This window comes from Haemorhous mexicanus, chromosome 4, assembly GCF_027477595.1.
Source record: "Haemorhous mexicanus isolate bHaeMex1 chromosome 4, bHaeMex1.pri, whole genome shotgun sequence".
Taxonomy (NCBI): Eukaryota; Metazoa; Chordata; class Aves; order Passeriformes; family Fringillidae; genus Haemorhous; species Haemorhous mexicanus.
The window spans coordinates 2,259,762-2,283,363 of NC_082344.1; the positions used below are offsets into that span (position 1 = coordinate 2,259,762).

The 23,602-nt window shown below is 50.2% G+C and overlaps 1 protein-coding gene across 8 annotated transcripts in view; it reads left to right on the top strand.

Moving 5' to 3' along the window:
* The window catches only part of ALPK1 (alpha kinase 1), a 36,657-nt gene that overhangs the window by 8,154 nt on the left and 4,901 nt on the right, over positions 1 to 23,602 (top strand). For 4 of the 8 annotated variants that reach the window (XM_059843606.1, XM_059843600.1, XM_059843607.1 and 1 more), the window contains 13 exons: positions 2,716 to 2,924; positions 6,042 to 6,196; positions 13,347 to 13,545; positions 14,396 to 14,455; positions 15,091 to 15,177; positions 15,845 to 15,921; positions 16,851 to 16,946; positions 17,333 to 17,437; positions 17,797 to 19,804; positions 20,051 to 20,204; positions 20,754 to 20,916; positions 21,007 to 21,193; positions 21,448 to 23,381. In XM_059843606.1, the coding sequence (XP_059699589.1) occupies positions 2,807 to 2,924; positions 6,042 to 6,196; positions 13,347 to 13,545; positions 14,396 to 14,455; positions 15,091 to 15,177; positions 15,845 to 15,921; positions 16,851 to 16,946; positions 17,333 to 17,437; positions 17,797 to 19,804; positions 20,051 to 20,204; positions 20,754 to 20,916; positions 21,007 to 21,193; positions 21,448 to 21,641 (3,603 nt within the window). In that variant the 5' untranslated portion in view covers positions 2,716 to 2,806 and the 3' untranslated portion in view covers positions 21,642 to 23,381. Of the gene's footprint in view, positions 1 to 2,715; positions 2,925 to 6,041; positions 6,197 to 13,346; positions 13,546 to 14,395; positions 14,456 to 15,090; positions 15,178 to 15,844; positions 15,922 to 16,850; positions 16,947 to 17,332; positions 17,438 to 17,796; positions 19,805 to 20,050; positions 20,205 to 20,753; positions 20,917 to 21,006; positions 21,194 to 21,447; positions 23,382 to 23,602 lie in introns of those variants that run through there. The other 4 variants (XR_009486106.1, XM_059843602.1, XM_059843604.1 and 1 more) reach the window with 3 other exon arrangements.

Sequence of the window (23,602 nt, forward strand, 5' to 3'; positions counted from 1 at the left end):
TAACCATTGAGAGGCTTCTAAAGGCCTCCAGAAGTTTTTTGCTGTTCTGCTCTTGGGCTTTAGGCTCAGGTCCTGTGTTTCCCCAGGAAAGCTGCGTGCCTGGTTATTTCCCCCTCCCAGCTGTCACTCAACGCCACAGCTGTCACAAAGCACAACTTGCAAAGTGGCATCTGTGTGAAGGATGCTGATGTGCTTTAGGGCTCCGTGGTGCATCTTAAGCTGATTTTATGATGCGAGTCATTGTCCCCAGTGATGGGTCTCAAAAGGCTCTCTACCCCCTGAGCACTAATGTACAGTTTATTGCACTTCTCTCCGTGCTCCCAGCACTTTGGCCTTGCTGCTGCTGCTGTGAATCATTATTTTATTGCTCCCTGTCCTTGCTGTTTATTCAATTCCTTGGAAAAATGTACTTGAGGAAAAATCCCTGGCTCACTGACATGCGTGGATGGCTGTTAGGGAGCTGGCAGTTTCCTGGTGAGTTAAATCCTCCCAATCCAAGGAAGCCAAGTGCTGTACTTCCACACTAATTTGAGCTTCCCTGCTAAGCCCTGGCAGCTCTTTGTGAGAGTGGCAGCCTGTGTGGCTCACAAAGCCACGGGGCCTTCCTGCCTGCAGTAAAGACCTGAGGAAGGCTGGGCTCAAAGGTCTGGGCTGTAGCACAGAGAGGTGGAGCACATCCATGAGCTCCCTTGGATGCTCCTGGAGCCATGTTATTTTTTGTGAAGGGAAATAACTCAGTGTTTGCTCATTCTAGTGCCCCTTCACAGCAAATGGTGCTTAGGAGCATTTATTTACAGGCTGTGAGGTGGCAGCTGAGCACAGGCCTTCTCCAGAGTGCTTCTGCACTCTCCTGAAGCAGTTTCCAGGCTCCCAGGACTACTGTCCATAGCAGACCCAAGGCAGGTGTATGTGTGCTTGGGAGTCACTGGAGGGGGCTCCCTGGAAAATGAGGTTTTTGAGAAATCAATTACACAAAGGAATGGAGTCCGGGCCAGATGGCAGGGATGCTTCATCCCAACCTGGGAGGTACTCCTGGGACAGCTGCACACTCCTTCCCACAGGGCTGGGTAATCAGATAAATCAATTAGCAGATGTCGGTGCAGTTAGCAGAGCAAGCCACGCTGGCATAGGTGTGTTAGTGTGGCTACACTTTTCTTTCCCCTGATGGATACCCAGCAACAGGATCAGCTTGTCTAGACCAGGCAGGGTGGAGCAGAGCTCTCTGCTTTCTGGCTGTTCTTCCTGGGTTCAGAGATGTGCCCCTGACAGATCCTTAGGGACAGAGCACCTTTGTGAACTGGGATGTGGACTTGCACCATGAGCACATCCCATTGCTGTCCCCTTTTTTTAGATTCATCTTTGCCAGCGACAGGGAATTCCGCCCCATCTCCTGGGTGGGCTTTGGACCATGCTGTCTCTGGCCCCATCTCCTTTTGCTCCTGATGGGAGCCCCTGAAAGGGTTCTGTTCCTGGTGCAGCCACAGGGATGTGCTCCCAGCACCCAGCCATGCTCAGCTGGCTCAAACCCTGCAGAGAGTGGTTCTTACGTGGGGCTAAAAAGATGGGCAAGGCTTTCTAGGTTTCCCTTCTGCTTTTATCCATGCCTCTGCCTCTGGCTGATCTCTTACTTGCTCCCCAGCTTCTCTTATGGGTTCGTGCTCTTTCCCTTGGTCTCTCCTTCACAACTACTTTTCAAATTCCTTCTTTCTGTGACATTTGCATCTGCAGAGGCAGTCAGAGCCCCAGTGAGGAGCTCCTGCCTCCAGGCTCTTTGCTGCTGAATCCCATGGTTTGCCCTGCTCCACCTGCCCCTCCACGGCAGGCTCTCTGATCCTCTCTGCTTTCGCATGAGTGCCTCTCTTTTGCCCTCTGCTTTTCAGTCTGGCAGCTTGCTCCTGCTCAGTGCCCTTGAGAGCATGGCCTATCTGCCACCAGCTCCAGCATCCAGCCATCCCAGAGACACAGCAGAAAGGGAAAAACTGCCTGGAAACATTTTAGCTCCCAAAATGTGAGTGGTTTCCAGCCAGCAGAGCAAACTGTGCCTCTGTGTGTTGTCCTTAGCACTCCCTCCTTCAGTGCTGTGGTGTTTTCCCAGTTTTAGATATATTTTCACTGAGGCTGCTCCTGACTGTATTGCTTCAGGCTGCAGGAACAGTTTTCTAAATTGATGGGGGGAAAAAACCCAAACCCTAAATACTTATCTTGTGCTTAATTTTTGAAAGCTGCCTGAGCCTTCTGGCAGGTACTGAGCCAGATGCCTGTCATGGGAATGGTGGGGTTTTCCTGCATCACCACTGGCAACGTCCTAAGCACCTGGAGGAGAACATTCACCCACGGGGTGGCATCCCAGGGTGAGAGAGAAGGTCTCCGTGGGCTGGGGAATGCACACAGCACGCTCCTCTCTGCCATTCCATCCCGGTGCAGAGGGCTTCGGCACAGCCCTGCCAGTCACTTCCGTGCTCGGGATGTCATGGCTCCACTGGTGAGCCCATCATGGCTCCAGTGACGGGCCGTCCTGTCTCCCTGGCACTCAGAGATGCTCCCCTCTCACACTGTCCCTGGGAGCCTGCAGTGATTTCACACACTCCTCTAATAAAGTCCTCCGAGGCAGCCACGTATTTTCCTCTATTTCCCCCTATTATTTCCCCCAGCTTGAGCCTTTCGGATAATTGATGATGCTTTAGTTAATCATTTTCCCCCTCCTTTGTCTGCCAGGTACCTCGGCCTCGAAGGGATCCTTTTCACGGGGAGCCCGTGTCCCCTCCTGAGTAATTGATCGGGGCGCAGCGGGGGCGTTCAGCGGGCCATGAGCGGGCAGAGCGCCGTGGCCGCGCTGCTGCAGCAGTGCCAGCGGGCCCTGGACACCGAGCTCCTGCACCGGGCACCGGGAGAGGCGGAGGAGCGGGAATACCGGCGGTGCCAAGGTGAGCTCTCCCCAGGAGAGGCGGCAGCGCCCCGCCGGCGCTCAGCCCTGCCCTATTTTTCGTCTTCCTGAGTGTCAAGAGATGCCTGGATTTCGGGGCCGTGAATGGGATGCAGGCAGGGAAAGAAGTGCACTTTGTTGCAGTGAATTGCTGTCAGTTCTAATTTTAAGCTTCAGTAAACATGAGGCTGTAAGGAACAGTTTAGTTTGGGAAGAACAATGCCCAAAAGTTTGCTGATGCACATAAATTTCAGTTATTAAAAAAAAAAAAAAAGAGAGAGAGAGAGAGAGAGAAAGGGGGGAAAAAAAGGATGCAACTTCTGAATAAGGGCACATATTTCCTCTCCTTTCATAGGATCTGGGGGAGGGCCCTCTCTGTTTGTCAGTTTCTCCTCATATATTAAAGAGCTCATTGCCCGAATCTTTATCTTGTAAAATGTGTGTGACCTCTATAAGTGGTGTCCAAGGGGAAAAAAAAAAAACTAAAAAAAAACCTTTGCAGTCTCCCTCTTGAAAGGAAAATCCATGCTGGCTACAGGCTGGAATAAGCAACCAGGAAAGGAAGCAGCGTTTAGCGAGGGCTAAGTAAAGAATAAAAGGATTCCTCATTTGCTTCAATGCTGCCGTTACCTGCTGGAAACCAGCAGCAATTTTGCTATGGCCGCGAAAGGAGGATTTATTATTTCTCCACTCCAGCGGAATTAAGGTTTCCCTTTGCGTGCCACATCTGCGGCACTGCCCGTTCCCCAGTTCGGTGTTAATAATGTTTCGTTTTCGCCGTGCTTGAGTGGCTCGGCCCTAACGTTAATGTGATCCTTAAAACCCTTTGTTTGTCCCGGGGCGCGGAGCCGTTGAGGAGATGTTTTTCCGACCATCCTTGTTCTTGCTGGGAGGTCAGCTGCCTTTTCCTGAAGCACCTAAGTCTGTTTGCGCTGGAGGGTGGCGTGGAGGATTCTGTTATGGATACGGGAAGATTTTTCTCTCCTCTTCTTTTGTTTCCAACAAAGAGCACTTTGTTTCCTCGTCGCAAATTCTTTTAAGTTTTATTGTGGCTCCGCAGAATAGGCTCTTGAACCCCTAATCAGGTAGCGCTTTTTTTTTTTCCCCCTCCTCCTCCTCCTCCTCCCTCCTTTTCTCCTATTAAATACCACAAAGTATGAGAAATAATCAGTTTAGTTCCAGATAAGGTGAATCAGTGCCCTTATAATCACTCGATTGGACACGGTCCTTCAGGTAAACTGCTTCAGGAAATGGGCCATCAGAGCCTCGAGTGCTGCTCGGGCTTTTCCGAGGGCCGTGTTCCCATCAGCTGGAAGGAAAATACCCAGCAGCGGGGTGGTGACAGCGACATTAATAACTGCTGGGGCTCTCTGCCCGCCGAGGCAGGGCCCCGCAGCTCGGCGGCTCTCGGCTTCGGGGGGACCCTCCCTGCGCTGGGGCCGAGGGGCTTTCCTGGCCCCCCTCTCCTCCCGGGGCTGCCTTTGTTCCACCCCCCCGGCTTTTCCAGACCGGCAGCAGGAGGGACTGAAGGCCAATTCCCTAAAAATGGTGGGGAGAGGAGGAGCACATCTTTATCTCACTTTAGAGGGCAGAACGGGTCTTGGGTGGGTCTGGATTTCTTCTTTATTTCTGTTTCAGGCTAGAAATCATCCCAGTCCACTTGAGTGACCGTTCAGCCTTGGTTAATTGATGAGTTTAAGTTGCCAGTGGTGAGAACAGCTCTCTGTTACCAGGGCAAACTCTTGTCCTTGGAGCTTGATCTTCCTTGGGGAAAGACACAGGCAGTTCAGTCTTCCCCCTTCTACATGGGAGATAAGTTCTTCTGTCCAACAATTTGTTCCTTGTGATGAGGTGAATATCCCTGTGCTGAGGTGGATACCTCTGCTCCTGCACTGATTTTCCAGGGTGAGGGTGGGAGCAGGACCTCCTCTCCCCATCAGCCCTGGCACTTGGCCACCTTGTCTCAGCGTTCAGGACTGAGCCCCTTCAGGCACCACTTCAGGAGGATAAGGAAATTGGGCTTTACTTTAAGCCAGGATGTGTAACAGGAAAATTTCCAAACCCCACATTTCCTTGGGATGGCAACAAGTGAGAAAACACCGGCTGGAAAAAGCCGGAACTTTGTAAACTTGACTTTTTGGAGGTTGGCCCTGAATGTCCAACTTTGTCTTTCTTCCCAGGAAAACCATACCTGTGAATGTGCTGCAGTGCAAGCACGTAATATCCTTTTGATGAAGTTCATTTTCTACAGTCCCTGCATAAAGGATTGATTTAAAAATACGTAGCAATGCATTTATTGCATTGGCTCGTTAAAGCAGCCATGCTCCCTGAGCAGGGCTTTTTTTGGGGGATTAATGGCCAGAAGGGGCCAGATCTGCAGCTGATGATCACCATTAACCCCATCTGGTCAATAATCTTTGTTAATCCACTTTTATTGGCCAGAGAGGCTGCCCAGCCGAGTGGTTAGCACGGCACAGCACATCCACATCACCCCTGCTGCAAGGAAAATGAAATGGAAAAGGAACATGGGCAGTGGCTGAAAGGAAGGGACAGATCCAAGCCCAAACCTCTGGCTCTGTGCTCCTAGCAGTTGCTTCCTTAGTTGGATCAAGTTGGAGATCCACCCAAAGCTGATGGAGTGGCTTAGGACCAGTATGGAGAGGGAGCAGGGAGGGACAAACTGCCCAAGAGCTTGTGCTTAATATTCATTATAACCCTTAGATTTCTGTCTGGTTGCCATCTATGGTCCAGGTTTATCATGGGTTTGGAAGTGGCTTTCCAGGATGGCTCAGCCTCTGTCACCTGAGCAAGGGGGACAGATCCTCTGTGCCAGTGACCCCATTGTTCTCTCCTCACACAGGGGAACAGGTTCCCCCCTGCCTCTGTTCCGAGCAGCTCTTCACCAGCCGGCAGGACTTCCTGCTAAAAGCCTTTTTAATGGCTGGAGGCTCCCATTTCCCTGGAGGGCAGTGCAGCCAAGGGGAACAGAGAGCAGGCCAGCTCCCCTGCCCTCCCCACGAGGCTGAGAGCCCCTGGGAGCAACTGGGAGAAGCCTTTTGGAGGGGCTGGCATGGCTGAACCTGCTGCAATAGCCTCACCTGCTCTTTGACCCTTTCAGCCCTGCTTCCCGAGGAGCTGAGGAGCCTGCTGGAGGAGGCAAAGGAAATGAAGTGGCCCTTTGTGCCGGAGAGGTGGCAGTACAAACAAGAGCTGGGCCCAGAAGACAAAACAAACCTGCAAGATATGATCAGCGCCAGGCTGCCTGACTTGCTGGTATGAAGTTCAACACAGCTGTGGTGCTCGGGGGCTTTCACAGGGCACTTCTGGGTCTGTCTCCACTAAGGTGATGCTTCCCTCTTCCCTGAAGAGCTGGCATTACAATAACACTGAAATGCCAAGTGTTCACATAGTGGTTTTTTTTTTTAAAAACACTTAATTTGACAAGAATGCTGTGCTTTGTTTAATTCTGCTCTGCAAGTTGGTCGTGAGGATCACCAGTTTTAGCAGGGCTTGCACAATTCCTCACCTGCTCTTCTTCCAATAAAATTACATGGCAGAATCCCTTTGAGGACCAAAGCTGGCCAAAACCTAGGCAGGATAGGCAAGGATTCAATGTGATTTCTCCTGTGAGAAATTTCTCCTGTGTAAGGAGCTGCAGAATCCCAATGGTCCCTGGGGATCCCATCCCTTAAGGTGATGAGTTTGAGCTCAAAGATTAAAAAGTGGCTAGAAACGTGGATTGCTTTTTGCTTTTCTGATTTTCCTGGAGGTACTTCAGGCATGTGGCAAATAGAGGACCCCTTTTTCCCATGGCAAATGCAATATCTGGGCTAAGGGCTATCCCTTTGCCGGGACAGGAATAAAGGTGAGGTCTGTGAATTTTGTAGGGGGTGTTTTTTTGTTCCTGTGGCACATGTCTGAAGCCAACACCATCCCATTCCTGCCTGTTGTTAACTCCAAGGTGGCCAGGAGGTCTCACCTTGCCCGGCGAGTCCTCCCTCAGTGAGGCCAGCAGCTTTTCTTTGGGAACAGCTTTGATTCCTCTGTGGAGCAGTGAGAAGCTCAGCAAAGCCACTGCAGGGCTGGGAAGTGGCAGCCCCGGCGTCCCCAGATCCTCGCAGGACTCCTGGATTTCCCCGGGGAGGGCGGGAGGGGAGTGGCTGCTCTCTCTCGGGTATTTGTTTTCTCTCTCCCTTTGGTGTGTGTGGCCTCAGACAGAAATTTATGGCGGAGGTTGACCTCCTTTACAATCCCAGCTCAGCTCCCTGTAACTTGGGAGCGTTTGTGAGCTCCCTCCCGGGATAAACACCTGCAGCCAGCTCCCCGAGAGACCTGGCTAGATGGGAGATTAATGTGGCTCTAATAGTGGGGCAGTGTTTGCAGCATTATGCCCTCTCCCCAGGTAGATGGGTCTTTTCTGGGATGATACCAATTATTTATTGCTGAAACATCTGTTGATAACTGCAGCTGCCCTTGTTAAACAAAGCCTATCGTGGGGTCAGGGACTATAGGGACCTCAAATCCTCCTCCGTGCTAGTTTTGGGCTATTCACCCACACCCCCTGAAGTCCATTGGCTGCCGTTGTCTCCAATGTTTCATCCTGTGGTGGAAAATACTTTGTAAACGTTGTGCTGCCTTTGCCCATGTGCTTTGAAGTATTATTTCATCTTCATCGGTAATTTATATTCCAGCGCCATTGTACCATGGGAAAAAGGGAAAACCTTTTTTGTTTTCCATTTAATTGTAGATAGACTGACATTTTGACCTGTATTATTAGTATTAGTCAGGAAAAGGGATTTTTTTTTCCCCCCTTCATCCATTCCTTCTCCCCCCTCTTTTTTATTTTAAATAAAATTTCAAGGCAGAGCAAAGGCTGCCTCAGTTCTTTGAATAAAAAGCTGGGGGGAAAATGAGGCTGAAGAGAAGTGATTACAGTGTGATGAGGAAAGATAAAAGTCTAAGCAACTTTTTTTTCTTCTTTTTTTTTTGGCATGAGGGACAGAAGGATAATTTAATTCCCCAAAGGACAAAAAAAAAAAAAAATTAGCCTTTATCGATTTATTGTTCGGAAAAAGAAAAGATAAAAACCCTTTAAAAATTTCCCCTCTCTGTTTATTTTAATTTGCCATGCTTAGAATAAGTTCATAAACCGTGATTCATTACATTTAAGAGGCGCTTTGAGATGGGTGAATGAAAGGCGCTTCATTACCATAACACACTGGCGCTGCTGCAGCAGGCAGCGCTGGCTGCCGCCGCTCTCCCGACGATGGCTCGCTCTGGGAGGGGGGCTCAAAAGCTCCATGAGACCGGCGCAGGGAGTAAGAGGATTAAGCTGCGGCTTCAAGGCTTTGCCTCGGCGTTCTCGAGCTTTTAAAAACAGTGGGACCCGCCTTGCCGGCTCGTCAGGAAGGCACAGCCACCTTCTTTGAGTGCTCTCCTTCCTCTTTGCTGGGGGATGCTCAATGCCCCTCTGCATCCCAGGGAAGGTGCCGGGTTTGGTTTGAATTTTGGGGATTTTTTTCTTTTTCCTGCCGGGATTCACCACCCCAAGGCCACCACGGTTCGACAAGCTCAGCGTGCTGGGGTTTTCCATGTTTTCCTGACAAGTTCCAGCCAGCTAACCAAGTCCTTCCTGCAGCCCCCGTGGTGGGAATCTAAGGCCCAAAGGGTGATAGCCGGCATCTGTGTCCAAAGCCAAAACTGGGAAACACTGGGATTTAATTTTTTTAACAAGGCAAAGCTAAGTCAGAATTGTGCCAGATCCTTGCTGGTAGGGATCAGGAAGGAGGGATTATTTTTCCTCCCTGAATACCAGGTGTGCTGTGGGGTTTGGAATGGGGCTGCAGATCCCGAAGGGAGGCTGCCAGGGCTGCCCTTCCTGCAGGTCTTGGCTTTCCCAAGAGATGGAATTAGCCTAATGCTCGGGGAGCAGCCAATAGAGGGCAACATGTCCATATCCACGGAAGCTTTGATCCCAAAAAACCTGCTGTGCCTTCAGCTGAAGGATGATTCTAGGCACACACGTAGTTCTCTTGTGGGATGATTCATGCCACATTAATATTTTAAGGGTTTTTTCTTCCCTTTTTAATTTTTTTTTTTTTTTGCCCACCATAGTGATGCTGTGGGGCTTTGCTTCATTTTTATCACACCTCTCAGCAATTCCTGCCTCCATGCATGGTGCAGGATCTGCTGGGATGGGCACGATGGGAACACAACAGGAAAAACCTTTAGGAGTGGGGTGCTCTGGTCCTCCTGCAGGGAGCTGTGCAGGCTGGCTCCATGCTCCCTGCTGTGGATGGGGGAGCTCGGATTCTGGCCCTGCTGGCACGGGATCTCCTGGGATTTAGCGGGAATATTGAAAAGAGTGGAAAATAAGGCCCTGCAGCCCTTGGCTAATTAGGTGCTGATGGATTGCCATTAGGGAGCCCATTCCAAGGGGCTGTGCCCTAACTGTAGGTGTGTGTGTGGCACTGAGGAGCTGGGAGCCTTTGGAAAAAGAGCTAAGGCTGGGGGCTGAGGGTTTCGTTTTCTCCTCCTCCTCCTCACGGTGGGTGTGGTGACAGGAGAATTAAAGCCCTAAATCGTAGCCCTGGGATCTCGGTTGTTGAGGCTGACCTTTTGCTACCTGCCTCCTTTAGAGCTCTTCTTGGGTGATCCCAGGGAAACGGAGAGCGATGTGAGGGATGAATTCCAGCCGGGAATCGGGAATCGCGGCACCCCAGCCTCCCGGGGGCTTGGTAAGAGAGAAGTGTCAGAGATGAGGTGCAGGCAGGAGAGCTTCAGCTCCCCCGGGTGACTGCCCTGGTGCTGCGGAGCGCTCTGCCTTCTGCTGCCTGTGTGGCAAAACTACAGCAGAATTTGTGTGGACCCTAAAAAAAAAATTCATAAAGGGAAGCTGGATCCTGGGTTTGTCTAGGGCTGTCACTCCACTTTGCTCATGGGTAGGATTTACTCCTGCCAGAGGCAGCTTCTTGGAGTATTTACAACTTTAAATGTGTTTCCTCAAGTGCATCGATGTTTTGAGGACTCAGGGAAGAGTCTCTCATATTTTTAGATGCTGATAATGGTCTTGCAGTTGCTCCCTCAGGGCGGTTCTGTGGCTGGTTCTGCTATATTGAAGTATTAAAACATCTCCTTTTAATGTGCCACAATAGTTTATAAGTGGTCCAGAACAAACCAGGTCCACAAAACGATTGTGGCACCTCTGTATCCTCGGTACTAATCAAGAGCAGGAACCCTGCCTGTGGCCATGGTCCCCCAAATCCCTGCTGCCCTCTTGGATATGAGACCCCCGGGACCCCCCTTCAAGCAGCTTCCTGCCTGGGCACTTAAGGAGTTCTCCTTCTGTCCTCATCACAAAATGCTGCTGTTCTTTTTCCTTGAGGGAATCAGGAGTTATTCCCAGTCTTGGACTTGGTGAAGCAAAGTAAGGCTGGCTGTAGGAGCTGCCCCAGTCTGTGGTGTTTTGAGCTGCCCCTCATGGTCCTGACGCTGCTTCCTTTGAATTCCCAACTCTCCTCTGCCTGCAGGATGAATAACTTGAGGAATCTAACAGGTTCAGGGCAGGGGAGAATTCCCATCTGCTCTGAGCCAAGAGGGAAGTGTCCAGGAGCTGCCCGGACACTCCAGCCTGCTGCAATCCAGTGTGTGGCTGTCCAGTGTGTCAGCCTGCACCTCCAGCCATGCTTTCTCCTGCCATCCCCGGCGTGGTGGGAGGCTTTATTCCCTGCTGCTTGTGGAGTGGGCTCTGATTGCCAGCTGAAAGGCAGGACTGATAGAGCAGTCCCACTCGGTGACAGCAGCTTTGGTCTCTGGGAAGGACGGGCTTTGCTGGCGGCGCGTGGGCAAGAGGGGGAAAGGCTCCGGCCCCATCCATCGGCGCTGTGCCTCTGTGTTTAATCTGACAGGGGAAAGAAAACCGGGCAATTTGTTAGGGTTCAGTGGAGTGCTAACTAGGAGCAGCTCCTGGGAGAGGACTGGAGCACCTGGAAGCACGTGTGTGCCTCCGACTCTCCTGCCTTGTGCACGGAATTAGAAAGTCTTTGCCGGCCACTCTCAGTTTGGTGGCTTTAAAAAAAGGTTTTAAAGCTCGGCTCGGGTCACAAGTGAAACTAGGGCTGAACCGGTCTGAGACGAGCGGGTATCAGCAAACACAGGAGTCCAGAGCACCCACAAAACTGCGGGGAAGCTGAAAATTAAATCTTTCTTTCCCCTGCTTTTAATCACGCTGTTTGTAGAGGCGTTTTTCCAAAGGGGATCCTCCAGAGCCCGCGGGCTATGGAGGAGGGCTTGCCTCTGGGATCTTGGCTTTATAAAGAGGGCCGAGAGAGTGGATTAAATCAATATTTCATTTATTTGGGCTTGTAATTCCTCTTACATCAGCTGCCACATAAAGATTTCCCCCCATTTCCTTCCCCTCCTCCTCATCCTCATTTACTATGCACCAATAATTTCCCTTTGACGCTTTCCTGCCCGTCCTAGTGCCAGATGGCCCCGGTTCTGAGCTTCTCCCCTCTCTTGGGAGCGGCCCCCATTGTCAGCGCGGAGGAGGCGTCGTGGCTTTGAACCCAAAGCCGGGACCCAAACTTCAGCGCCATTAAGAAGTTACCCCCTCGCTAAAGGCTGCTTTGCATTTCCCCCAATGGTCCCTGTATAGAAATCTGGAGCAAATTTAATTCCCCCGCCACCTGATTCCACTTCCCAGCCGCGGCCAGCTTCCCTTTGTGTCATAAACTCAATTAGGCAGATCCATTTCACGTCGCGGGCACAGATGTGAAAACAAAGTGCGCGTACCTCGCTCTTCCCCCCCTCCCCGCCCTCTCTAAAGCGACAGAGCAAGTGAGTAAATCTGCCCGGTCCTGCTTGGGATGGAGCAGGCTGAGGCATCCCGGGAGCCAGAGGGGTTTCTCAGGCTCTGGGAGCCGCTGTCCCGGCTGATCCCGGAGCGGTGCTCCGGGAGGGCTCCCCGGAGGTGCTGAGGAATGCCGCAGCCACACGAGCTGGCAGGCAATGAAAGGAGCGGGGGTTCGCTCCTCGCTGTCCCGCTCGGCTCGGGGAGGGGACAGCGCTGACACGGAGCCGTGGAGCGGTGTGCCACACAGCATGCCTCCCAAAAAAAGAAAAAAAAAAAAATAGCCCCGTTTCTCTCCCCCTGGCTTGACTTTTCTACATTTTGTGTCCATTTGGGTTTGGAGAGGGACACAAGAGGTTTCAGCATTGAGCGGGGAGTTAAATTATGCAGCTGCAAGACTGCCAAGCCCTTCAGAATGGGATGCTTCGTTTAGATTTTCCACAATGCTATTGAAGTGCTTATTTTCCTCCTGAAGAGACACAAACAGATGCAAACTTCTGTAAACACTTTAGAAATGAATTCAGTGAGTTTGGCCTCTCAGCAGTGCTCAATAGCTGACAGAAAAATGTCTAATTAGTGCAAGTGGAAATAATAGGGCCACTTGGATTCCTTCCATCCTCCTCCAAGTCTACTTTTCCTAGGAACTCAAAGGCCCTTTTGTTTGGTAGGTCACCCTCTCTCAGGCTTTTGTGCTCCGATCTATTAAAGGAAGAAGGGGAGGAAAAAAAAAATAGATTAGGCGATGCTCTGTGCTTAAATATATGGCCTGTTGATGAGCATTTGGAATGGCTGGTTCGCAGTGTCAGTTTACAGGTGCTTGGAGAGGGGGATTCCTCCATTGTTGGCGGGCGCAGGGAGCTTCAGGAATCCTTTTCAAGTGCCATCCTCTTAGAAAATCCAACTCGGGCTGAGGGGGAAAAAAAAAAAAAAAAAGAGAAAGGAAAAAAAGAAAATTTGTACAAATCTGCCTTGCCGAAGTGCCATGCCTGTAGCGGGCCATGCCCAGCATGGGAAATGACAGGGTTTTGGCAAATGTCCCCAGCTGTGCACCTGTGACGAGGCTGTGTGTGTCCCGTGGCTGTCTTTGCTGGCCTTCTGTCCTGCTAGGGGCAAGGATCTCAGGAATTCTGACAATTCCCCATGTGGGTGCTGCTGTGGGCATCAAGGAGAGTCCATCGGCACTTAGGAGTCATTAAGGATGGCCTGCAGGGGAAAAACTTTGGATTCCCGGCCTGTTTGGGGTGTGCCGAGGAGTGGGTGGCCTGAGCTTCGAGTGGGACAATGGCTACAGTGACCATTTCCAGCCTTTCCAGTCTCACCCCCCTCCCTTTTCACCTAATTGCTGCTGGGCATGACTTAAATCCATTAGCAGACCACCAAATTCTGCAGTTCCAAATATCACGCGATTAAGAACAAAAAAATCAAGAATTGTATCTACAACTCAAACAAAATAAACAGCTGGCACCTCTGTATCCTAAACATGAAAATGGCGTGAGGAACAGGGTCGGTGAAGCTGAACATTTTCCAGCGCTCCTGAGGCTGCCTGTGGATTTTTTGGGGTTTTTTTTCCAGGCTTTTCTGAAGGCCTCCATCGTGGTCCGGGACAGCAGCACGGCCACGGCCGTGGTGTTCCTGCTGGATCGCTTCCTGTACTGGCTGGACGCCTCCGGGCGGCTCCTGCGGCTGGCCAAGGGGCTGCACCGCCTGCATCCCGGCGCTCCCATCAGCCCGCAGCTGCTCATCCGCCAGGCTCGCCTCGCCGTCAACACAGGTACCGCTCTCCTCAGCCCCACTTGACTCGGGAGGGGACACTCGGTCCCCTCCCTGGCAGTGACACGCCGGCGGTGCCACCTCTGCGAGCGCTCTTCCCGCTGCCGGCCCCCTTGAGCCCTGCCCGGCTCCTCTCAGTAGCACAAAGGGGCCGGTGTAAAGGGTTTCGGAGCCAAAAGAGGGAGAGAAAGTTGTGAAAGGGTGTGGGAAATACTAATTGGGGCTTTTGTCCCTTAACAAATCTTCCCTGCTGGTTTCAAACAGGGATATCTGAATCGCTGTGCTCCTGAGCAAGGGCCTCGAGAAAAGGAAATTAGAATCCTGGCATTTTCTCTACACTGTCCCAGCTGCTTTTTATTTTTCACTAGGGCCACTTGACTATGCCAACAATGCAGGTTGCAACTCCTCCAGGATAAAAAAGTAAAATTCCATCATTCCTGTAACATGGACAGCCCCTGAAGGATTTTTAACACGTCTTCCTGTGGCTCTGCTTTCCACGGAGAGACCTTAATGGGTTTCCAAAGCCCACGTTTCCTTGGGGCAGAATCCAGCAGCATTGCTGCTGAAGGAAGCAGGCTAGACTACTTTCTTCTGGTGGGTGGGAATAAGAGCTGGGAATCCCGACAATCTTCCAGGAACGTATGATGTGTAAAATAAAAAAGATACATTCACAACTTCATGTCAATGCACAACCACATGTAACATGCATGTGGGGCACCTGCATTTCTGGCTACAGACAGCAGCAGTTCTGTGTGCAGGTGATACCCGATGAGCATTTTTATTCACCTTGTGCCACAATACATTTTTATGTTCATTTTCTATCTTTTTTTTTTCCTTTAATTTTCAATCAGGTAAACTTCTAAAAGCTGAATATATCCTGAGCAGCCTGATTAATGACAACGGAGCAACGGGTATGTATAAATTTATTTTCCAATTTCATACTTGTAATTTTGGTATGATTCTTGATCCCAGTTTTAACAGTTAAACCAGCCTTGAAGAAGCCAAACCAATCCTAGTAGTGACTCCTTACATCACACTTCTCTTTCCTTCACCATTCCCTCCTAAAATGTGGGAACATTATTTTTGAAATTTCTTTAATTCATCCTTGTATACTTTCAGTAGGGTGGGAAAATATCCTGAGTGGAGAAGTTTAACCTGTGGAGCAATTTCAACTAACAGAGTGATGGAGGGAACTCAGGGAACTCTATCCCCTCAAAAATCCAGATTGCTGGAGTAGTGTTCAGCCTGATCTTACAGGCTAAATTCCCACTGATCTCACAGACTAAATAAATACTTTATGTTTTATTTTCCTTTCTTCAGGGTTTCTTTAGTGGGTATGTTCAGGTTGCTGTATGACTGTGAAAATTGAAGCAGTTCAGGGTTCTGTTGGTCTGTTTTCCCTGGGAAGCTGAGATTCTCACATGGAAAGGGCCTCCATGCAAGGAGGAGGATCCTGGCACTTTGCTGGGATTCAGGTAACCCTTGGAGGCTGAGAGTGACAGGAATATTTTTCATTCTCTGCTGAGTTTTCCCACCCCTCCTGCAGGAACCTGGCGATACGCCGAGGAGAGCGACCGGATTCTTGTTCAGGCAGTCTGCCTGCAAATCAGGGGACAGATCCTGCAAAAGCTTGGTAAGGCTCTCTTCTGGAAGCTTCCAATCAAAGTTTCCCCCGGGCTTTTTTCCCCTTTAAAATGTTGCACCGGGCACATGTCAGAATTTTGGCTGGTGGTGAACACCCTGTACCCATAAAAGAGGCACAGAGGATGAGAGGTTGCACACCCATCTCTTTGCAGCAAGGTCCTGGAGCCATGTGCCAAGCAAACATTTTGCAGGAGTTGACATTTTATTACTAATCTCACCTGAAGCCAAGGAACAATCTGAAATGTTCCCTTACTCCCTGTGCCACTCCCCGTGTGTCCCAAATTCACTATTCCCAAAGGCAGGCAGTAGTTTTATCACAAGGACATCCCAGCAATGTCCTCTCTCAAGACAGGAAAATCCCTCATTTTCAGCAGGATGGGCTTTTGTATTTGGGGTTTGGCACTTGAGGTAACAGCCTTCATTTTGTGCTTTTGGTTTGGGACACCAAATCTTCCATGACCGTGGAGCTGAAGTGTTTTATGAGGACAAAATGGGTGTTGATGCACAGCCAAAAACTGAAGGAAGCTCATGAATGGTCAGTCACTGAATGCCATGGCACGGTTTTATCCTGTCCTGAGGACCCAAGGTGTGAAATAAGCTGTGGAAATGCAGCCCTGGCAGTCCCTGCTCAGTGCCTGTTTTCTGGTTTATTTCAGGGATGTGGTATGAGGCAGCAGAGTTGGTCTGGGCTTCCATCGTGGGATACTTCCAACTTCCCCAGCCAGATAAAAAGGTAGCATCTCCTTTCCACTCTGCATCCCCAGTGCAGCTCAGCTGTTGTTTCCCTCTGTGACACACCTGGGCCAGGGTTAACAGGCAGCACAAAGTCTGTATTCCGCGTTGTTTCCGCGTGCATGCACCGCCTCACCCGCCCTTCCTTTCCTGCCGGGGCATGAAAGCCATACTCCTCATTAAGCAGAGCCATCTGAAGTGAAACCATCCCTGAGGATGCCTCTGGTGCTTCCAACAAGGACAGCTTAATTCCAGAGAGCAGCCACAGATTTTAGCTCTTTCTTAGGATTAGAGCACATTTTTTTTCCCCCATGCATGTCTGTGGTGGGTGATGGATTCCCCTGGCCCTGCAGGACCTGAGGACCTCACAGAGCTCCCCTGCCTGTCCCTGGCACCTTTGTGAGGCTGGGCAGCACTCATCCTCCACTGGAGATGGAGCAGCAGTCACACCATGTGTCCGTAGCTAAACAGGAATGTCAGCCTGAGCCTGCCGAGTCCCGGGGTGATGCCTGGAGGGGGTTCGTAATTGGAGCCCAGCACAAGATATCCCACAAACCCAGACCTTGTCACCTCTTGTCTGCCATGTCTTAAATCCTGACCTCTAGCTCAGAATGTGTCTGTGTTCTCCATTTCAGCGGCAGCAGGGGGTTCTGCAGTGAATTTTGGGAAAACATACCTGGGTTTCTTAATTATTTGGCCAGGCAAGCCCTTAGGTGGCATCAGGTTTTCCAGATTACTGCACTTCCTGCAAGTGAAATTAATCAAACCATACCAAGATGGCATCTCTGGATTTCTTAGCCATGCTTCTCTTTGGATCTTGTTTGTGTCTTTGTTGCTTGTTTTTCTGGCGTGTTTTACACAGCAGAGCAGCAAAATTCAAAATAAAGGGAAAAAAACACCCACTATGAAAATCTTTAATTTCTCTTTCAGGGAATTGCCACATCCTTGGGTATTATGGCAGACATCTTTGCTTCCATGGATGAGCAGGATTATGCACGCTTCAAAACCAGTGCTGACATTGACCTGGTGAGATTTGGTTTGGGCTTTGTGTGTGGGGGTGCTTCAGGTGGTCTCAAATTCACCCACACATTTCCTCTCCCGTGCTGAGAGGGCTGAAGAAACTTCCATTGCTGCCAGTGAAAAAGCTCAGTAGCAGCTAGATGGGAGAATGCCTGGCTTCAGGAAAAAGAACATTTAATTATGAGTATTTTATAGAATGTATATATTTAGAATATTGATAGAGTCAAAAGTGCTGTATCTGTGGTGAACCATAGCACAAAGGGTCCTGCAGAGACAGACCAGTCTCTTGTTTAAGATGTGATTTTCCCTGCCTACCAGGCCCCATATATTTGGAAATAAAGTCCTTGACTTGAGGTTTTTTCCTCATGTTTGGGGTTTTTTTCTTTCATCAGAGCCTCCTGCAGGAGTTCAACCACCGCTTGTTATCGGCGGCCGAGGCCTGCAAGCTGGCAGCTGCCTACAGCCAGTACACCCCCCTGTTTGTCCTCACGGCCGTGGTGAGTGTGGCTCCTCCCTCTGGAAGTGGGATTTGTGCAGGGGAAGAGCCCAGGCTGCTCAGTTTGGCTCTGACATGGCTTTCAAGCAGTGCATCACACAGGGTGTCTGTGTTGAGGGTTGGGTTGGTTACATGGGGTATGCATTGAGGGAAAGCTATCCCCAGGGTGGGGATGGGCTTTCAAGCCCTGGGAGTGCTGCTTCTCCCAGAACTACAGCTGTATTTCAAAGGAATAAAAAAGAGGAAGTTTATTTCCTCCAGGAAACAGCAGCAGGGGGTTAGAGCCGAGCTTTGCTTCAAATTGTGTAAGGGAACAAAATGTGTTTTTAATTCCCTCATTCCTCTTTGATCCCCTCCCAGAACATCCGTGGGATGTGTCTGCTGTCCTACAGCCACTCCAAGGACTGTCCCCCGGAAAAGAGAGAGTTCTACTTGTCTGAAGCCAAGGAATCCTTTGAGGTGGGGCTCCTGACCAAGGAGGAGCAGAGTGCCATCACCAGCAAGCAGGAGCTGCACAGTTTCATCAAAGCCTCCTTCTGCCTGGCCACCGTGCACCGCTGGCTCCACGGGGAGAGCCAGCAGCTCCGGCAGGTCACCCAGCTGTGCAGGGAAGCCCTGGGGAAGCTGCACTCCTACAGCACCTCCTTCCCAGAGGAGGAAGATAAGGGGATGCTTGCCAGAGAGATCATGTCTCTGGTTGGAGCCGTGAAGAGGCGCCTGCGGGTGGGAGGCTTCCCGAATTCTGATGCCAGGTCTTACGTCCCAGACAGTTACAAAGGCTCGGTACAAAAACCTGTCCTGCAAGGGAAAGCTAGCTTTGAGAAAATCCTTGCCAAGCATTCCCAGCACCACCTGTCAGTGTGCCAAGTGTTTGAAAAAACTTGCAGGATTCATAAAACCACGCTGGGAGAGATCCAGGTGGGAGCTTGTATCACAACCCTGAGAACAGAGACCAAAACCATGGACACCATGTGTACTGCTGAAGACACAGCTCACCAGAGGAGTGGTGCTGTGAAAATCCTGGGCTCACCAACAGCAGGAAACAGCTTAGAGGGACTCAGTGGCCAAAGAATTCAAGACATTGGCTCTGGTGTGATGAAAATTTCCTTCGAAGAAGAGATGGAGCCATTAGAAATTAAAATAAACAGCGGAAAAGATGGTTTCAGCAGAGGGGAAGGCAGGAGCCAAAGCACTACTTCTGAGAACTCTTGGTGCAAGCTGTCCAAATGCAGTTACTCTACCAGCTGGGAGGAGCTGAGTTGTAACAGCAGCAGAGAGTCTCTCAGGGACGGGCAGCAAGGGGAGAAGGGCTCAGTGGAGGAGCAGTGCTGTACCACAGAACTCGATGGAAGCAGCCAGGACACGCCCTTGTGCTCGTTGCCTCCCAGAGCCTGGCATCCCGCTCCTCAGGAGCCCCTCCGTGGCTCTGGGGGCTCTCCTCAGCATTCCTTAGAGGGGTGTGCCCCTCGAGCAGGGAGGGTGGTGGAGAAGGAGCCTCTCTGCAGAGAAGAGCTGCGGGAGGGAAGACAGCATGGAAGGAGCTCCTCAAAAGAGGAAGCAAAGAGCTCAAACAAAGAGTTTCCTTCCCTCTCCATCTCCTACTCTGTTCCTACAGGGCAGGAGGAGGAGGAGAAGTCTTTTTCCTGTGCGGAGCTGAGCTGCAGGACCAAGGACAGCAGCAGGGAGGGAAGCCTCGGTCGCTTTGAGCAGCTCCACCCGGCAGAACCCGCAGACAGCACCGAGGATCCCTCGTTTGAGGCACAGCCCCCCCAGGACAGGGGCCCTTCTGTACCATCTACAAACATAGGGCTGAAAGTGAGCAGTGACTCCTCTGTGCCTGGCTGGGTGAGGAGATCTGCCGTGCTGGGGAACAGATCTCTCCCGGTGCCTCAAGTTGACACCCAGGCAGAAACAATGGATGACACTGAATTTGAGCTCGTCAGCGTGGGACACTTGTTAAAGGATTATCCTGCAGCACTGGCTCCAAAGCATGGAGCAACTCCCAGTGTGCCAACAGCTTTGCCCTCCCTGGGAAAGAGATCCACAACCAAGCACTTCGACAGTGCCACTACAGAGGAAGATGAAGAGAAGCCTCAGGATGTGGTGGGCAGCAGGGGACAGTCCAGTTCCTCTCTGAGTTCAGGGATCACATCAGCACCTTTGGCCACGAGCTGCTCTGCAGGTTTAGTGCCAAGGGGAAGTGGCTTTGCCTTCACACCTGGCAGAGTGAAGGAAGAGATCCTGGACGCTCGCTTTCTGAGGGATGATGATTACAGGCAGCTCCTGGCAGGGGTGGAGCATAACTGGCTTGTCCAGAGACTGATGCCTACTGGGATCTTTAGGAGCAAAGAGCTTCACAAAGCATACTGTGAGTTCCCACACAGCAACCTGTGCCTCCACAGAGAGCAAGCTTGACTCAATATTTTAGTCAGGATTTAATTTTTTATTGCTTTTTACCCCATTACTTGAGTTTAGATTCCACATGCCATCCCTGTGGAATCTGTCTAATATAGCGAGCATTAAGTTAATCCTAACTAACAGCCAGCCCTCAGCACAGGCTCAGAGCAATCCTGTGGATTTCTCCCTTTTATCTGCGGTGTTCTCTTTTTTGTAGCTGCTCTTCTTCTGAAATACTCCAAGAAATCGGGGCTGTGGACAGGCCAGGAGACAGCTGTGTTCATTGGGGACTACCTGAACGTGGCCAAGGAAGGCAAGCAGAGAAGTGCCTTTTGGATACACTTCCTGCACCAAGAAGAAAGCCTGGGAAGGTATGGGCCCAGCAGATTTCTGAAACTGAGTGTTCATCAGTGCTGCTTATTTGTAAATATGGATGAAAACTGTCTGGTAAGATTTGCTGTAGCAGGAATACTTTATGGCTTTCCCAAATGTGTTAGGCATTTTGGCAATCTTTCCCACCACTCCATGTAACTCTAGCTTTTAATTCCCAGGAAGGAAAAGCTGCTTTACTGTTGTCTTCTAACAGCTAATGGCAGAGTTCAGATCATTGCTAGGAGCAGCTTATGAATTATTATGGATGGAGAACAATATTTTAATACCTCTGAGTCAGGTCTCCCTTCAGAGTTAAGAAGAGTTGAGTTTCAACATTCCAGTGTTATCCCCCATCCCAGGATTTGATGGATAATTTTTCACCTCTGTGAGATGGAAAATAAAAGAATTCCACCCAGTTTTAATCACAGCCATTTTAAATGCATCACCCACAGGTGGACTTGCCTCTGACACGTTCTGCTTCGCAGTGATGCTTCTGTATCACAGCACCCAGAGCAAACACCTCTCCAGACTCTTCTCCTTTTGTTCAGGTATGTTGGGAAGGAATACAAAGAGGAGAAAGGACTCCTCCATCATTTCAGTGACGTGGAGCGACAGATGACAGCCCAGTACTACGTGACAGAGTTCAACAAGAGGCTGTATGAGCAGAAGGTCCCTACCCAAATCTTTTACATCCCCTCCGCAGTGCTCCTGGTAAGAACTGTCTGCTGAGCAATCCCAAGGACCTGACGAGGAAAAGTGTCTTGGGTCAGTTATAGCAGCAGTGGGGCTGTCTCCTTTCAGATTCTGGAAGACAGAACCATAAAAGGGTGTGTGAGTGTGGAGCCCTACATCCTGGGGGAGTTTGTGAAGCTGTCCAACAACACCAGGGTGGTGAAGAATGAGTACAAAGCCACGGAGTACGGTCTGGCTTACGGCCACTTCTGCTACGAGTTCTCCAAGGGAACTGACGTGGTCGTCGACCTTCAAGGTGTGTGTGACAGTGATGTTTATGCCTCTCACACTCAGCTCCTGGCCCACAGGTGTCTTTGGGGCTTTCATTTGGTTAAAATTCATTGTGTGTCTCATAGGGTTCTGTTGCTGCCACAGGTGGAAACTGGGAAACACTGAGGTGACAGGAAGAGAGGAAGGGCCGTGCCAGGCAGAGTCCTGAGGGTGCTAATACAAAGGCTGTGGTGTTTATCAAGACAAACAAGATAACAAGATGTACCATTTCTTCCACAGGTTGGGTGACAGGTAACGGGAAAGGCCTCATCTACCTCACAGACCCCCAGATTCACTCCCTCAATAGCAAAGACTCACGCTCCAACTTTGGGAAGAAAGGAATTTACTACTTTTTTAATGATCAACACGTGGAGTGCAACGAGATCTGTAGCTGCCTGTCCTTGACAAGGCCCTCTGTGGAGCTGCTGGCCTAGACTGGCACAGGTCAGTCCACAGAATGACCCGTGAGCTGGACACTGCTTTACCCCAGACATCTTTGGGAGCAGCTTGTCCAGCAAGGCAGTGAAAAGCTGCCTTCATTTCCCATTCTCCTCTTCCCCCCCAGAGCCCCCATGTCGTGCTGCCCCCGAGCACTGGGATCCTTTCTTTGGGGAGATTTTCTCGATGAGAAAGGGGGCACAGCATCAAAGTTCCACAAAAAGATGGGTCCCTAACAGACTTTGCTTTAACAAAACCATCCCCTTTTGTTTCTGCAGCCAGCAGAGGTTTTTAGGCTTTTGTCCCCGCGTTTTAGCAATGCTATTGTTTTCTAGGTGATGTTTGTGCCGAGTTGTTTGGAAAGATGCCCTATCCCTGGGCCAACTGATTAGAACTAGGTGTAAAGAGGGAGAAGGAAGAGGGGGAAAAAAAAAATTAAATCTCTTTATTATGGTGCATAAACCTTCAGTCTTGGGGAGCTGCGCAGCTGCGCGGGGAGAAAAATGCATTCAAAAATATAATGCCAGTGTGAATAATCCTTTCCCGGGCGCTGCTCGCAGACTGCTCCAGCTTTGTCAGGTGAACTTGAACCGGGCCATCAGATTTGCGGCCGTTCCCATTGCACACTGTCTGTCACCCCGGGGCATTCACCATCTTGCCTGTTGTTAAGAGCCAGCAAACAATCCATCATTGAGCTGGGCAGTCGCCGGCTGACACGGCGGTGAAATCGGCATGTGACGGGACACTCGGCCCCAGTGTCTCGCAGATTAAAGTGATACATGGAAGCTCACGTGTTACTGGGAAGATTAAGCCCGTTATCTTGTTGTGCAGCCAATAAAGGCCGGCCTTGTCCTCGCTCGGCAGTGGGGAAATGCTGGCTTTAGCTAAGTGACGAACCCGCATAGCTCCGTGCTCCGGCCAGCGAGGGCAGCCGGGCTCCGGGGGCGAACAAAGCTAGTTAGCGAGATCCCGGCAATTCATGGGCGGCAGAGATGCTGGGTTAAAGCCTCTCTGCAGAAGCTTTCCCTGCTCTGTAGGGACAATTAAAACCAAAACAAAACCTCTCGGACACTCTCTGCACGTTCGAAGTGTCCTAATGCGCTGCCAGCAGACAGCACACGCAGTTTTGGGAGCCCTGAGCAGTCATGCGTTTTCCAATCCTTCCTGCTCAAAGGAAGGAAAAGAAAATTTATTTAGACATGCTTCTGAATAAATCCATCCCTGTGGGATTTTAATATTTTGCTTTCTTCCTAAGATTTCCACCTGGCAGCTTATTTCTTTTGTTGGTTTTAGGAGACATTTTGCCACCTCAGCCAAAGTTATGGCTACTCACAAGTAAAAGTATGGGTCGAGGATCAGCTTGTTCAGTTCCCTGCTAAAACAGACATGGAATCATACTCTACTGGTCTTACTCTTCACAGGATTGGGCACAATTTCAGATGTATCAGGCACGCTCTCTTCATCCGGGGCTGGGATACTGGGAATCATGGATTTACAACCTCACTGCCTGGAGAACTGGGGCTCCTCATGAACATGGTTCCAAACACATGGAGTTTAAGTTTATTGGCTGCTATTTGTGGTATAAATAGGGGGTTCTTGAGGAAATAAATAGTTGACTCTGAGGATGGAGAATTTAATATCTTGCCTGTAAATTTCATCTTAGAGCTACTGACAAAAAAAAAAAAATGCTGCTATTTCCTCTGGTTTCAGAATAAAGTAATTTGAACTAACTGAGACATCGGGAATATTTTGTCTTTTTTAAATTGGAAACTGGAAGTTTTTATTGGAGATCCAGTGGTTTGTGTTAAATAACTTGCTACAGAGATGCTTTTTGGGCTTGATTAATTATAGTACTCTCCAAATTCCAACCTAAGTACTTGGAATAACCACTGAGGGCCAGGCTGTACAAAAGGAGTGGAGCTGTGCCGTGCTGGGACAGTGAAATACGAGATGTAGG